Source organism: Condylura cristata, unplaced genomic scaffold (assembly GCF_000260355.1).
Source record: "Condylura cristata isolate star-nosed mole 26May11 unplaced genomic scaffold, ConCri1.0 scaffold00048, whole genome shotgun sequence".
NCBI classification, from domain to species: domain Eukaryota; kingdom Metazoa; phylum Chordata; class Mammalia; order Eulipotyphla; family Talpidae; genus Condylura; species Condylura cristata.
This window is the reverse complement of record NW_004567149.1, coordinates 2,338,294-2,353,908: the sequence shown is the minus strand read 5'-3', so window position 1 is coordinate 2,353,908 and position 15,615 is coordinate 2,338,294. Positions and strand designations below refer to the sequence as shown.

General features: G+C 46.7%; 1 protein-coding gene across 1 annotated transcript; it reads left to right on the top strand.

Annotated features, from left to right (window-relative positions):
- Positions 1-1,609: 1,609 nt before the first annotated feature.
- Positions 1,610-11,810, top strand: LOC101631858 (butyrophilin subfamily 2 member A2-like). Its single transcript, XM_004694827.2, has 8 exons — positions 1,610-1,770; positions 2,376-2,512; positions 3,264-3,611; positions 6,840-7,121; positions 8,694-8,888; positions 9,358-9,378; positions 9,478-9,504; positions 10,949-11,810. The coding sequence occupies exons 2-8, from the start codon at positions 2,431-2,433 to the stop codon at positions 11,530-11,532; spliced, it is 1,539 nt and encodes a 512-aa protein (XP_004694884.2). The 5' UTR covers positions 1,610-1,770; positions 2,376-2,430; the 3' UTR covers positions 11,533-11,810.
- Positions 11,811-15,615: the final 3,805 nt, after the last annotated feature.

Genomic DNA, 15,615 nt, shown 5'->3' with positions numbered 1-15,615 from the left:
AAAACGGTCTTCCTTGTTACAACGAATGCTACTACAAACCTTTGTGTGTAAATAGCTTTGTGTAATTCTGGTCACTGCCACAAAATAAACTTCCAAATTACAGTTTTCATTAGGATACATTCATGAAAGTGTGGAGCTGCAAAAGGGACCTGAATCATTGCGTATGTTGCTTGCCTGTCTGTTTCCTATAGGAGGAAGTTAGCGCACTCATTTTGGTATCTATCAGACACTTGTCTTACAGTGACCACTAGATCTGTCCCTTTCAGCTTTGTATTCCTTTCACATCGATCCAGGCAGCTCATTCTCTTTAGTGGAAAATTCTACCCAAACAATGTTGAGGAGTTTGATCAAGCTCACTTTCCACTTAGTGAACAACTTTATGCCCTAATCTACATGAAGCACCATGGTAAGTAAATTGCCTTGTTTATTTCATCCTCATTCAGCAACCCAAAAGGAAGTACTGTTCATGTCATTATTTTACAGACAGGAAGACTGGACAGAAGCACAGAGCGGTGAAGTAGCTGACCCCAAGTCACACAGCCAATAAAGATCACCAGGGCAAGCTGGCTGCAATATCTAATGGCTTTTACCACTCCATTATGCCAGCCCTCCTTCCTACTTTCAAATGTTGTTTCTAAAATAGTAGGTTCTTGAGAAAAATTGCTTGATCCGTGCCTCTTTTTTGCACGTGTTTTTCTCCCAGAACCTTATGCAAAGGTCTGAATGAGAATTAGACCTAGGACCCTATTTTCTTGAAAACTAGAACAAGAGTTAGGAAATGCTTGGCCCCAAAGCCCTTTATCTGAAGTCCAGAATCTAGGTTGGAAGTCAAGGCTGTTTCTATATAAAAGTAACTTGGATCTTCCAGACAAGAGGCGAATGTTTCATCCTTTGGATATTATTTCCAGCAGCAAAACTTTGATTAAAAACTATGAATTTTAAAAATCAAGTCTCTCAGTGAGTATGAAACCATGCATGCAACTCTCAGAGAAAGGGCAGTTTCATCCCCTGCAGCTGTAATCTGACTTGGGGAGGTCGTTTCCTGTGGTTGAAGTCACCAAAATGCTGTGTTTGGTGATGGGGAGGGCACATCTCGGACAGACCTCTGCTGAAACCCTTCTCAGCCATCTTCCTGCCCACACTAGAATGCCAGCCCTGAGCCGAGGGTTCTTGCCTCTAACTCGGAGCCCCAGGGTCAGCCCAGTAGTAGTTTTGGAGTGAATGGCCTGGTCCCCATAACAGCTGCTGAAGGTGTGTGCTGCCTCGTTCTCATCCTCCTCCTCCATCCCCCAACCCTTCTCCTGCTCCCCACACCAGCTGCGCTATTTGAACAAGGTTTCTCTGACTTTGGGACTAGAGCTGATGGTGTTTACTCGTTACCTCCCCACCCACTACCTCACCTCTAGGACAGGTCTCCTTGAGGTTTGCAGCCATGTCATAAACCACACGAATCCTGAGACTGCACCAAAAAAGAAGAGAAGAGGATCTTGCTCCTGAAAAAAGAAAAAGGACAAATCCTGATAATGTCTCTACTTGCAACTGTGTGATTTTAATCCTTAAAGTTTCTGTCTATTCTACCTAGTAACTGGTGAGAAAGTAGGTTCAGAGATGTGGTTGGCTGGCTCGCCCGCAGCTGGCCAGTCCAGGGTTCTACACTGCTGGAGGAAATCTTGGGGCTGCGTGGTGGGAGCACTGGGGTCCGGCCCGCGGCACCTTCACGCGGCCACTTGCGGGAGGAAAGGACAAGGATTTTCCTCCGCTTTCCGGAAGGTGGGTTCTCTGGGTGTGACTGTGTCCATGAGCGGGGTAGAGAGAGGAGGGACAGTAGGAAAATCATCTTTTGAGCGTCAGTTCTAGAAGGTGGGAAAGGAAGGGGAAGCGTGACAACTCTGGCATGAACGGGAGGTGGAGGGCGCAAGACCCCAGGTGGGAAAGATGGGGCCCCCCTCCCTCCCCACCCTCTCACCCCCACCCCCGTGGCAGGGACGCTTCCCGGGGTGTGGAGATGCTCCCCCAGTCACCGGAGATGCTCCCCCAGTCACCGGCCTTACCTTTGGAGGTGGAGGGAGAGAGGGGAGGGTGGAGGGGGATCAAGTGACAGCTGAAGAAACTTAACTCCGACCCTAGAAGTGAGCGGAAAACTGCTCCCCCACTTCTCCCTCCCCCCCCCCAACGCCAGTGTGCTTGGCTCGATCCTTGGAACATCAATGAACCCGTCTTATCTAAAGATACCTGAACTTGGGGAGAGGCGGGGCTGCCCAAGGCAAGAGTGGGGGTGCCTATGATACCAGCGTGGGTGAGCCCAAACCTTAGTGCCCAGCGCCCTTGCGTCCTCGGCTGACTCGGGCTGACTCCGCGTCTGTGTCTGCCCCTAGGCCTCCAGTCCCTGCCCCTGCCTGGTGACTGACTGGACTCTCCTCCTCGGTGCTCATGGAGCCCACAGCTTCTCAGCACTTCTTCCTGCCAGAGCCCCTTCTCTTCTTGCTTCTCAGCTTGCTTCCACCCTTCTCAGGTAGGGGTCACCCGGAACTCCACTGAGAATCTCCATTGCTCAAAAGCGAAATGAACCCTTCCGTCCCCAGAGAAGCAGAACCCAGAAACACTGTAGCTGGATCCCTGCCCTGTCACTGTGCACGCGTTCAGTGGCGTGTCCCTGTCCTGTCCGCAACAAGCACAGAGGCACAAAGGCCAGCTGCACATGAGGTTTTAAGTTTCTGCGTAGTGGCATTCAAAACAGCACAAAGAAACAGTTAAAATAAAATTTGGTTGTATATTTGGTTGTATATTTTATGTAACCTCCAGTCATGGAAGTATTATTTAATTGAAATTAGTAAAATTTAAAGTAAGCTTTAAATTAGCAAAAGGTGACTAAGGAGAGGGTTAACATGTTAACTCCACATTTTCAAAATTATAGAGGCATTTTGCATTTGCAGCACATTTCAATGAGCCTCGCTGGTGGCTAACCTGTTGGCGCTGTGAAGTTTATGCTACAAATACTGTGAGGTGGGGAACAGAAATCCTGTATAAGTGAAGGGTCTCTGAGGGGTGTTGCTATGTGCTCCCCAGTGTTTCCTCCTTGAAGCACTAGCAGGTCAGTAGAATCCCCTCCTAGGTGTCAGTAACTGCAAGCAGCCACCGCTGCCACAGAAGCCTCTGTAGCCTTAGAAAGACCATGTCTGCTCCAGAGATAACCACATAAGCTTCGCCAGCGTGGCTATTTGATGACCATCAGCCCCTGCTCACTCTACCCCTTTGTCCAACAGCGCAGTTTACCGTCGTGGGGCCAGCAGATCCAGTCCTGGCCATGGTGGGTGGAAACACCACGTTCCACTGCCACCTGTCTCCAGAGAAAAGTGCTGAGGACATGGAGGTGCGCTGGTTCCGGGCTCAGTTCTCCCTGGCCGTCCTCGTGTATCAGGGTAGGCGAGAGAGAACAGACTTGCAGATGGAGGCCTACCGGGGACGGACAACTTTCGTGAGTGAAGATATCCAGCGAGGCAGTGTGGCGCTGGTCATACACAACATCACAGCCCACGATGACGGCGTCTACCGCTGTTACTTCCAAGAAGGCAGGTCCTACGATGAGGCCACCATGCGCCTGCTGGTGGCAGGTGCGTCTTCCCTCGGGCTCGGTGCTTTTTCACAGTGTGGCTCTTAAGAAAGGTTTCTCTCCCACAGTCAGGCCCACGGCAGAGCAGCAGATGCTTGCCCAGAGCCCCCTTTAATCAGGGAGTGCCATCCCTGGTGGCGCAACAGGGTAAGTCCCAGTGCTGCAAGCTAGCAGCAGCTGCCTCAGTGCGAGTTCGATCCCTGGCCCCGGAGGTGGCCCACATGGCGTGGCAGACCTCTCCTGTCTCACCCACTTCTCCCTCCCAGCAGTGTACTTCACTAATCTGCCTGTTCTGCTCCCCACTCTATCTCTGGTGAATCCTCTCATTACCCCTGTGCCTCTCTGGCCTGTACCCCAGTTCTGTGTGCACAAATAAATAAATCTTTAAAAATAAATAAATAGACAGGGAGGGTGGCCTCCTACTGCTTGAAGTGGGGGGTGTGCCCTGCAAAACTGAGGGCATCAATACCCTGTACACACAGGACTCAGCTTAGCCTTGAGCAAGGGAGAACATTTAATTTCTAATTCTTTTTTAAAAAATTATTCTATTGAAGTACTACTGCATTAGAACAGTGTATCATCATAAATCACTGTCGGTATATGCCACACTAGGATCCCATCTAGCACAGCACCCAGAACCTGGGTCCTTCATAGGGATCTTCTATGTGTTACTTGAACTGGACACTTTCCAGAGCGACAGAGGCACTGTCCATGGCTGCACCAGGACATCTGGAATCAACAAGGCTGCCCAGCAAACCACAGCATGGGGACAGCTCACTTCTTGATACATTTTAATTTTGTCTTGTTTCCTCTCCCTAAACACATCAATTGTTTCATTAAGCCTGGTGGGAAAGGCTGCAAAATAGAAGTGGCCTATAAACGGGGGATTTTTAGGAGATTATTTAAAATGACTCGGAGGGATTATGTTTTAAGAGAAATGTTTGATGCCTGGAAGAACCTTTCAGACTCCCATAAGTCAGTGGCATTTCAGTCCATCAGGACAGCGGAGGTGAAGTTCGGGAACAGTGCGAACTTCCCAGCAGACCCAGATCCTAACTGACAGGAGATCCCAGCTTGGTGCCAGATTAAGAAAATAATTTTTTTAAAAATTTAAATGTCATATATTTTTTATGTCATTCTTCATTTTCATACATTGTATGTTTTATCCACTCCTGTTGGTCCTCTAGGAGCTCCCATCACCAGTGTATCCGTGCAGCATCGCCATAGTCCCTGTGCTCTTCCCACCCGTTCTAAACCATTTTCTTCCCCCACCCCTGAAGAATGTCTCCAGATTATAGTTGCCTATGGATTTTTACTTTGTGATAATTACTATTTCCTCCGATCTCTTATTTGAGCCCCCTGCAATTCTCCTATAAGTTAGACTCTCTGGTATTTACTTTTCTTTTAGATTAAGAAAATAATTTGAATCCAAAGAACAAACCAGGCACTCACATTAATCACACTTAAAATTTATTACGGGTAACCTGCCTCAGCAGCAAAGCTGGTGGACAGGGTCCACACCACCCTCCCTGACCAGATCTTCTTATGCTCTATACTTCTTATACTCTGCTTAGTATACGTGATCATGCTTGTGTGAGACTCATGTTTCCAGATGTCTGAGAGACATGCCCCTCATGGCTTTGTTCTGTGAAGACTGATAAAGTTGCTTATGGATCAGCAAGGCGTACACATTAACACATGGGAAGGCCATGTTGGGACGCTGGCTGTCTTCCCAGGGTAGGGAAATGACCATCATGGGCCAGTAAGGCATTGATACAAGATGGGGTCATTTTGGTTCCCCACAGTTACTCAAAAGAGCAATCTTGTATCTGATGCATACAACATATCCTGGTAGGAGGGTTTCTAAGGCACAAGCGCAGTAATAATCTCCTGCGCAGTAATAATCTCCTGCACAGCTCACCCATGTGGGTTTGTAGGTAGCAGGAACCCTCTATTCCTCGTTGTAAACATGACCCTGAACAATCTGAACTAGGTTTGTTGCAGAACTTTCTGCTTATTAATCTTTGTTTCATTGTGACTGGCTAGTTTTGTCCTGCTGCCTCATGCTTGCTCTCACTGAACCCTGTGGTATGATTTGTAGAATCTTTTTTTTGCAATTTGCTTAGTTCTTTTGAAGCTTCACTTCAGGTTTCTGTGTGAGGCATTCAGTACACAACTAGTTTCTTTCTTCTTCCTACCAAAAATCAAACTGAGCAGAAAGCATGAAAATTAAGCAGTTGTTTAATCTTTTTGCTTAAAAGAACTTTGGTTGGTCACTAAACATAAGACTTAAAGGGGAGGAGTCTCCCAGAACTGAGCCTAAGTAACTCTCTCACACAGGAGTCTCTTTTTTTTGACAATTCCTTTGAAGATAAAATAAAGTAAGAAGTGTCTAGATTCTTAGGATTTTTGATGATGTCCTGTTGCATTGTGGAGGTGATAACATTATGTTAAGGATTCCAGGTGCATCTGCTAGGATCTTGTCTTCCAATAGATCAATGTTGGAGAGACACTATTAGAAAATCATGCAATTCACTGAATCTCAGAAACTGAGCTTCTCTAAATTGGGGTGAGGGTTGCCTTTGCACACTAGTTCTGTCCACTCTTCTAAAACCCAACAGTCTCATAATGAGCAGATGGCTGTGCTGATCCGAACCCCTGAGCCAGAAGACAGTATATTGAGGTCAAAAAGTTTCTTGAGATTCTGCCAACCAGCCAGATCTCTGTCCTTATATAAGCCTAGAGCTTCCAGAGGCCAAGGTTACTGAGCAGGGCTAAAAGTGAAATCCTAAACCTACTAGCTTCAAGTCAGAGTGGACACACTCTGTGTGAAGTAAGAGAATGAAAATCTCTAGCTAAATGAATGAATGAATCAACCACCATTTACTGGGATGGAGATCTGCTCCATCTTGTGCTCTGTCTATGGAGTCTGGAGGTGGAGCACAAGGAAAGGTGTGTTGTAGTCCTTTCCCCTGGAGAGCTCAAAGTATGTTTAACATATTAGTCTCCTGGTGTTCTCTGATTTTCCTTCCTGTCTTCTTCCTCTTCCCTCCTCCCTTCACAGAGGGGTACTGTAGGAATGCTCAGAATAGAAACAATCAGAATCTGTGACTCTGATTACTTTCTCCCTTCCCACTTCCCTTCATCCTCACCATTAAGAACTGGTGTCCTTAGGCACTTTGGCTACTACGCTATTGCCTTATAGCTAAGCCCTAATCTCTGTCCTCAGGTCTGGGCTCTGCGCCCCTCGTTGAAATGAAGGGCCATGAGAATGGGGGCCTCCGGCTGGAGTGTACCTCGGTAGGGTGGTACCCAGAGCCCCAAGCAGTATGGAGGGGCCCTGTTGGTGAGGTCCTGCCGGCCCTGGAGGAGGCTTACACTGTGGGTGCCGATGGCCTCTTCCTGGTCGCCACGGCTGTGATCATCAGAGACTGCGCTGTGAGGAACATGACCTGCTCCATAAACAACACCCTGCTCGGCCAGGAGAAGGAAACCATGATTTTCATCCCAGGTTAGTTCCCTGCCTCATCACCTAAAGGCAGGATCCTCAGCCAATTGGAGCCCAAAGCCTGGATGGGGAAATGCAGGGGTGGGTAGAAGAGTCCTGGACCCTAAAGAGCTGTGGCTGTGCCTGAGCTAAGTCTCCCGCTCTTGTCACAAGGGAAAATCAAACACAGCTCCCCAAGCAGTGGCAAATCTGCCTGTTAACTTTTGACTTCCCCAAAATATACTATAGTCATCCCTGGTGGAACTAGTTTTAGGACCCCAGAAAATACCAAAATCTTCTAATGCTCAAGTCTCTGAGAGTCAACCCATCATATAGCCTTGAGTTCCACATCCACAGTCAGTCAACAGACATCTCAGTTGAATCTGTGAATGTGGAACCTAAGGATAGAAAGAAATACACATATAAGTAGATTTTGGTGAATTCAAAACCATATTCAAGGGTCAACAGTAATCTCACGCAGAAGAATCTCTTCTCTAAGTGCAAACGTCATACTTTTCTCCATTATGTTTAAGCACTTAGAACAACCAGGAAAATGGAGAATGGTATGGTTGGGTGACTTTCTGTACCTGGCTGCACTGCCTGAAAGACCTCCTTTTCTGTCCAAGGCATTCTCCCAGAACAGAGCTGGGACATGCTCTATCTATACACAATCATAAATTTATTCAACAAAGACTTAACCAGCATCTCATAGTTCAAGGGTATTATTAAAGAAAATGAAGGTAAGTCACTGATCAAAACACAAAGATCCTTACCCTTTATGGGGCTCACAATCTAGAGTGACAGAGGACAATAAGTAAAATAATTACAAGGCATAAAATAATTAAACTGCAGATTATATCAGATGGTGATAAATACTACAAGAAAAATGAATTGAAGAGGCTAGGGAATATTAGAAACCTTGGCGGAATTTTAATGATAAAATAAGATGGTCAGGGAAGGTTTCACTGAAAAAAAGTAATTGGGCCGAGAAAACCATGCACATATTTGAGCACTGAACAAGTCGGGACAGCATGTGCAAAGGGCCTGAGGCAGGAACATGTCTGACAATTTGGAAAACCCCGAGGTGAAGCAGGGGTAGCTGCTATGGATTGCGTGCAGGAAACGTTGGCAGAGAGGCAATGTTTCCAGATCACGTGGGAGAACGTGTCGGCCCCTTTGGGTTATAGTGAGGCAGGAGTGAGGTAGGAGCATTGCATTGTTTTGAGCAGAGATAGCAACACAATCTCACTTGGGCTGCTGTGCTGAGGGCAGACTGCAGAGGGTCTGCGCACTGCAATATTCCAAGGCACTAAGGCACCATGGCTTGGGCCAGGGTGGTGGCTCGTTTTTATTCCCTTCATTCCTTTCCACGGTGATGCCAGGTGTTTCTGCTCTTCTGTCTCCTGGGTCCCTGGCCTGGATGATCTGGGGTCCCTCTGGGAGCCAGTGGAGAGCCAAGGTCTTTTTCTCAGACTGGGGTTTGTGAAAGAGAAGCTGACAGAGCATGCCTTGAGGAGATTCTCAGATTTAGGTCTCTCCAGATGTGAATCCTCTCACCCTAGCCTCCTGCTTCTCCTTTCCTGGTTCCCTTTTCAGAATTTTTCACTCCCAGCACGTCCCTCTGGGTAGCAGCTCTGGCCATCATCCCTCTGGCTGTGCTCCTGCTCATCACCGGAAGCATCTGTCTCATCAAAAAGCTCCATGGGGAAAAAGAGGTCCCATCACTGGAAAAAGAGCTTGAAAATGAAGAAAAAGAACATGTGGAAAAAGAGAAAGAACGTCAGATAAGAGGTAAGCGAGCAGGAGAGCAGTTCACTGGCACTCAAATGACACAGTACTGATAGGTAGGAGCCTGGGAAAGACAGAGGGGATGGAGCAAACCCTTGGACATTAATATTCTGGGCATTATTCTTTCGTGGACATGCAATATTCCAAGGCACTAAGGCACCATGGCTTGTGCCAGGGTGGTGGCCTGGCTTTGAGAAAGCCTGGGCATTCTCAAGCATCGGTCCTTCATTCTGTGACTATTGTATCCTCTCACCTGGCTACATCCACTATTACACTGCTGCATAAAAGCAAACCTGATAAGTACTGATAATATCCGGCACCTGGCCATAGGTCATTTCTGGTATCTTGACAATCCTCAGAGGCGGTGGGGGGAGGAGTTCCTAGAATGGACCAGCCCTTCACTGTTTAATACAAATGCAAATTCTCTTAATTTTTCTCTGAGGACATTAATTAGCTTCTATTTCTTTTCCAGAGCAACTTCAAGAAGAACTGCGTAAGTTTAGCATTTCCTGCTCTAGTCCATGCTCAATTTGGATTCTGCTCACTTAGCCATTATCTCACGATGCTCCCTTCTCTGGCTGTCCCATTGCAGGATGGAGAAGAACCCTCCTACATGCTGGTGAGTGCCCTTGACACTCCTCAGATACTGAGCCTTCTCCCCACTAGGCAGCCAGTTAGAGGACACATTAGACAAGGGGACCCATGGCTGGATATGGGGGCACAGGGAGCTGGGGTCAGTTACCCTAGCAGTATCCTACCCAACTCTTCCGTCAGGGAGTCCCTGCAGCCCCGAGTCAACTAACCCACAACTACAGAGGTCTGCCAGAGGTCTGCATGGAGGACCTTCCTGAAGGTGACCTTAGCTGTTGTTGCTCTTTGGATGTTAGGTTAATCTGGAGGGGAAAAGAGGCAATACTGGCTTAGCCATTTGTAACCTGGGAGATGAAACAGATCTGTGCAATTCCCCATTTCCCCAGAGCACTGTGTGGGGAAGGCCGTTCGCCTCCCAAGCCTACCTCCAGGACATGCAAATGCCCCTCTGCCCTGAGAGGACACTGATCCATCATGTCTTGTGCACAGGGCGGGGAGCTGGGCTGGGCAAGGGGGCGACACAGAACCCAGTCACCCTGCCCTAAGGAGCCCTTTGTGTGTTATGATTTTGTCACCTTGAGCTTAGAAGAACCAAAGCATCCAAGCTTGACTGGATACTTAGGCCTTCCCTCTTTGGGTGAATTTCAAAACTGTCATGGGCAGACATATCAACTTGGAGAAAAGTGAAAATCACTTTTACACAGAAGATATGTGTGGTGCTAACTGCAGGTGGGCGATCTGGAGCTCAGGGTCTGCAGTGTGTCCTGTGTCTAGAGGTCATAGCTATAGACTTCTGTCCCTTGTCACTGGAGCAAAACCAGAAGGAAATAGTCCCCTACCTTTTGCATACATTATAGGTTGGTTTGGGGGCTATTTCTTCCCTTTTTTTTTTAACCTTTGGAGGGTACCTTTACTAGACGTTAAAATCAGTGGTCACCTGGTTAAACTGGTGGAACCCAAAGGACCACTAGAGGAACCCTTTACCCACCTCCCACTCCCCCCCCCAACTCCCCAGGAATCTGTGCAGTGAGAACTTGATGGATTGTTTCATTGGGAAATGTTGCCGGGTTGGGGGGTGTGGATGGTGGATGGTGGATAGGGTCTCTGCAGATTTAAGCCATTTGGAAATTTCCTAACTAAAGGGAGTCCTGGGGTTTATATGTCTTAAATGGAAAAGGGGCGATTCTGAGCCTGTTTCCAGGTAATGGAGCCATTAATCTCAGCTCATTTGTTGAACTTTCTACATTGATCAGAGCCCCTGTCTCTCTACCTGTCACTCACGAACCCCCCCCCCACCTGTCTGTGAATTGCCTGGGGTCTGGGATCAAGGGGCCTTGTATAAAAGGTGGCCATATACATAGGGTATCCCCCTCCTTTTCTGGGTGCCCCCCAACTTTTTGGGATCTCTCTAAAGACCAGGAATGACACATTGTCCTGAGACCCCCAAGCCTAAACCTGAGACTTCTCTGCAGCTGATGTGGTCCTGGACCCAGACACCGCTCACCCCGAGCTCTTCCTCTCAGAGGACCAGAGAAGTGTGAGAAGGGGCCCCTCCCGGCAGAGCGTGCCTGACAACCCAGAGCGCTTCGACTGTCGGCCTTGTGTCCTGGGCCTGCAGAGCTTCTCTTCAGGGAGACATTACTGGGAGGTGGAGGTGGAAAACGTGATGGTGTGGGCTGTGGGCATTTGCAAAGACAGTGTTGAGCGGAAAGGGGAGGCCTTATTGGTTCCTCAGAATGGCTTCTGGACCCTGGAGATGTTTGGGAACCAGTACCGGGTCCTGTCCTCCCCTGAGAAGATTCTCCCCCTGAAAGAGCGCCTTCGACGGGTGGCTGTCTTCCTGGACTACGAGGCCGGAGATGTCTCCTTCTACAACATGAGAGACAGATCGCACATCTACACATGTCCCCGTTCGCTCTTTTCTGGGTCTCTGAGGCCTTTCTTCAGGCTGGGATCTGATGACAGCCCCCTCTTTATCTGCCCAGCGTTCACAGGGGCCCAGGGGGTCATGGTGCCTGAGTCTGGTCTGATCCTTCACAGGTCAGGGACCCATTGAAGCCTCCAGCATCAATTCCCTGGTTTCAGAGCCAAGTAGGGGAAGCCCAGACCATCTCCGCTCCTGCAACACAGCGCCTCCTGCAGGAAAACGGTCTGGTTCCTCTGGTCACATCTGCGGGCAGAGTCATCCGCCTGGACACCCTTTGCAAATCCAGACCCCATCTCTCCTTCATTGGCCGGCAGAGTTAAGTAGCTTATCGGTTTGTAAGCGTGGGGAAGGGTGCAGTGTCAGGAAAACCAGTGCTACCACACCAGCCAAGATGGAAGTGTGAGACCGTAACAGGCAGAAAACCTGCCACTTTGACATCATAGTGACACATCAACCTGACACTCGAGCTGACATCAGACACTGTGGACTCAGGGCGAGGGCAACAGGACACCCCGGCATGTACCAGGGGCAGGGAAACCATGAGTTCCCGAGACATAGTGAAGCTCTCTGTGCCTGGAACTGAAAGGAAGAAGGATGGAGGACCCGAATTGTTGGAAGTGACCAAAGATTTACTGACAAGGACTGAATTAGGGCGGTAAAGAATTTTGCCTTGCATCCAAGCTTGATAAAGTAGTAATAAAACTGAATTTGCATCCTGTATGGGCCTAGCTGAAGGTGACAGCGAACTGGGCCTCACATCAAGGACACAGCAACGAGTCACCCCTTTGGAATGTGAGTTTAGAATCTATATGAGACCCTTCCCCCTTACTGGGTGGGCAGTAGCTGCAGACCCTACTCTTGGGATCTGTCTCAACTGCTGTCCGAGAGCAATAAACTGTTTGCTCAGCCTCTCTGCCTTTCGCCTTCTTTTCTTGTGGCCGGTCACAGAAGTTGGAACAAAACACAGATCCATCTGGATCTGGCCTCACTGTGGTATCCTCGTGATAAACAAGGAGAGCATACGCAGTCATTGAGTATGGCCTAAGATTTAAGGTCCCAGAAGAGCAGGTGAGGATCACAAGTGGACGCCAAGTTTATAGTTTGTGAGAGGGAACAGCAGTTCCCTGCTTCTTGGCCTCAGCATTCTTTCAAACACTTCAAAGTTTTTGAGGACCCAAAAGAGCTTTTGTGTATTTGGCCTGTACCTGCTGATATTTATGGCATTAGAGATTGAAATTCAAGGGAAAGGTTAGATTGTATGTATTAATTTATATTTAAATAGCAATAATAAGCCCATTCTAGGTATATTTGTGAAAATATATTTTACGAAAAAGAACTTTTTTACTAAAGCAAAAGAAATGTTATTGAGAAGTAAGATGTTCTTTAATGTTTTACTGTCATGTTTACTTACAACGAGATGGCCAGACCCGCATTTCTCTCTGTAGTCAACATTGGGGTATCAACTGTGTGTATAAGTTATGTAGGTTCTAGAATACTCCACTGTACACCATGTAAGAATAAAAGCAAAGAAAACAAATAGTGTTTGATGATGATGATGATGATGGAAACAGTATTGCCCTTGTACATGCCTTGAAACTGTGACACCCCCAGAAATTCTGCAAACTGATTTTGAGCACCAGGATAGAGGGCCTGGAATTGAATCAAGCATTTAAATATCATAGTTTAAAATGGTATCCCATTTCACATAGCATAGTAATTCGGTGGTAAGAGTGAATCCAAAAATGTATATAAAAGCTCAAAATTTTACTACTACAGTTACAAATGGACACATTCTGGAAAGAATCAGAAACACTGAAATAGCTAAGCCAGTTGAGATGGATACTGAGTTTTTAATATGTACCTGTTGTTTTATTTTTTGTATAGTTGTTACAGTATTGTTTGAATGACTTTAACTAAAACACCAGACTGAAAACTCGAGAAACAAGTGCTGCTACTTACTGGCCATTTTTATCTTTATCTTTAACCAAGGGGCAGTTTTTCATGTTACAGTTTCTGTAAAATAAGGCTTTGTGTGGATGCTTCTATCTTTTATTATAGTTTACAAAGCTCTTTCACTTACGTTGTATCCTTGCATCTTCACACTACATTTATGGCCATTCACAGTAAGATGAGGCAAGGTCAAGTGTATTTTTTGTTGTTGTTGTTCAAGGAAAATAGAGTTCTCATCTGGACACATTTGCTAAATCATGTCTTCTCTTTACTCTCCTAATGTAAAATTCACTTATTTTAAGTATTTGTTGAAACTAGACATGAACCCAATTCTGTGTCAGCCACTCTGGAACAATTAAAATAGTAAAAACTTGGTATCTATTCGCCTCTGCTTGTTCTTTTATTCCTATCTTTATGCATCTGTCCATTTTCAATGAACTTAGCACTTTTCACACATGTGCAAAGTTGGGTGCCATATAGGAAATAGCAGGGCGATATTGTGGAGAGAAAGGAAGGGTATGGGGGTGACTACTTAGATGTAAAGTCACAAAGGGTGTACTGGAGAAAGTGAGGTCTTTTCTGAGACCTGAGGACTAAGAGTCAGTTGTCTGGGAGCTGGGGACGGGGTAGGAGCTGAGTAGAAATAATAGGTTCCTGTGAAGCCAGTCTATAGAATAATTTATCTTCCTCCCAGACTTCCCAATGCTTGGCCCCCAAATCAACCCATTTATACAGTCAGGTGCAAGGCACGTGGGTAATTACCCCAGACCTTTCAATCTGCAGTGTTACTAAGCAACCTTAAAGGCTTTTGCTATTCAGGGTAGGACTGGGCCTCTATCATGCTGGGCTTTTCTGCTGATCAAACAATCAAGTTTACATCAGGCAGACTACTAGGAGAAAAGAACAATTTGATTACATAAGTATGGAGAATCCACTTGGGTGTAGATTTCAAAGCAAAAGGAGCAAAATGAGGGTGTGCATCCCTAGCTAGGGCATGGGAGAGGGTCGTAGGGCTTCACAGAGAGAGGACAAGGACTCACATGACAAGGAGAAGGTGACTTACATGAGCAGATGCTTTTCATGTGGATAGGTTTCTCCAGCAAAGGCAATTTCAGATAAAACCCTAATTTGGGGTAATAGAAACAATTTTCATTCTATTAGGTTATTAAGAGTGCAGGTTTCTTAGGAGTTTGCCCGCCCTCAGCTGACCTTAGTTTGCAATAATCTGCATGCCAAAATGACAATTTTTCTACAGCTTGTTTTGGCCATCTTGGGATGCCCAGCCTTCAAAACCGACATCAGACAAGGCCATTCTGTGGGACAAAAACAAATGCATTCTATAATCCTATCAGAGCACGGACAGAATCAAAACAAGAACATTGGGCAAACCACAAAAATGACCAGACATCTCCCTCTCTCGGCTAACTGCATCATTTACTGCTGCTTCCTGCCTTTTAACTTAAGCCCACTCTGTTCCTCTAGCTCCTAGTAAAAATCACTACCATGTTAGGTCATGCAGCAGTCCCTGCTTTCTGACAACATTTAAAGCAAACTTGCCTTTATTGAACCTCCCCTAAATCCTATATATTCCCCATATCCTCTCACTGAGACACAGTGACCCACCCACACCAGCCAAGCCAGCACCCTTCCCCCAACAAGTATCAATAAAGGCAACTAACAGGTTTGACCACAGGTGGTCTTCAGCCTGGTCACAGGTAAGACTGAACCCCACTGCCAGTCTCCAGTGCTTACCACGCACCACTACCACCCCAAACTTGGCTCCAGGCTTTCTGTTCCGCAGATTCAGGAAAATATCTTAGTATCAAAAGCCAAAAGGAACTTCCTGCAGATTTCTAAGAACAAAAGCGGAAACAAAAAACATTCCTTGTTCATAATCCATGGATCCATTTCTGTAATCAAGTGTTCACAGAAGGCAACAGTCACTCCTTTGTACCCTTCACAAAAACACTCACCCTCCTTCCCACACCTTTAACTCAAATATTCATTGGTCTAATTCTGTTTATTTTCCAAAGTGAACTCATAAAAGAGCTTGAAGAAGTCTCATTGTTCATATCAACAAGGCTTTGCATTATTTATAAAACCTCTCTCACTGCTGAGAGAGAAAAGACCAGTTGGGTCCTCTCTGGAAGCACAATGGGTTAAATAAAGCACAACACTACTAAGCTAGCCACAGCTGCTCCAGCACAAGTTAGCTCTCCAGCCACGGAGCTGACCCATGTGGTGCAGCAGACCTCTCCTGAC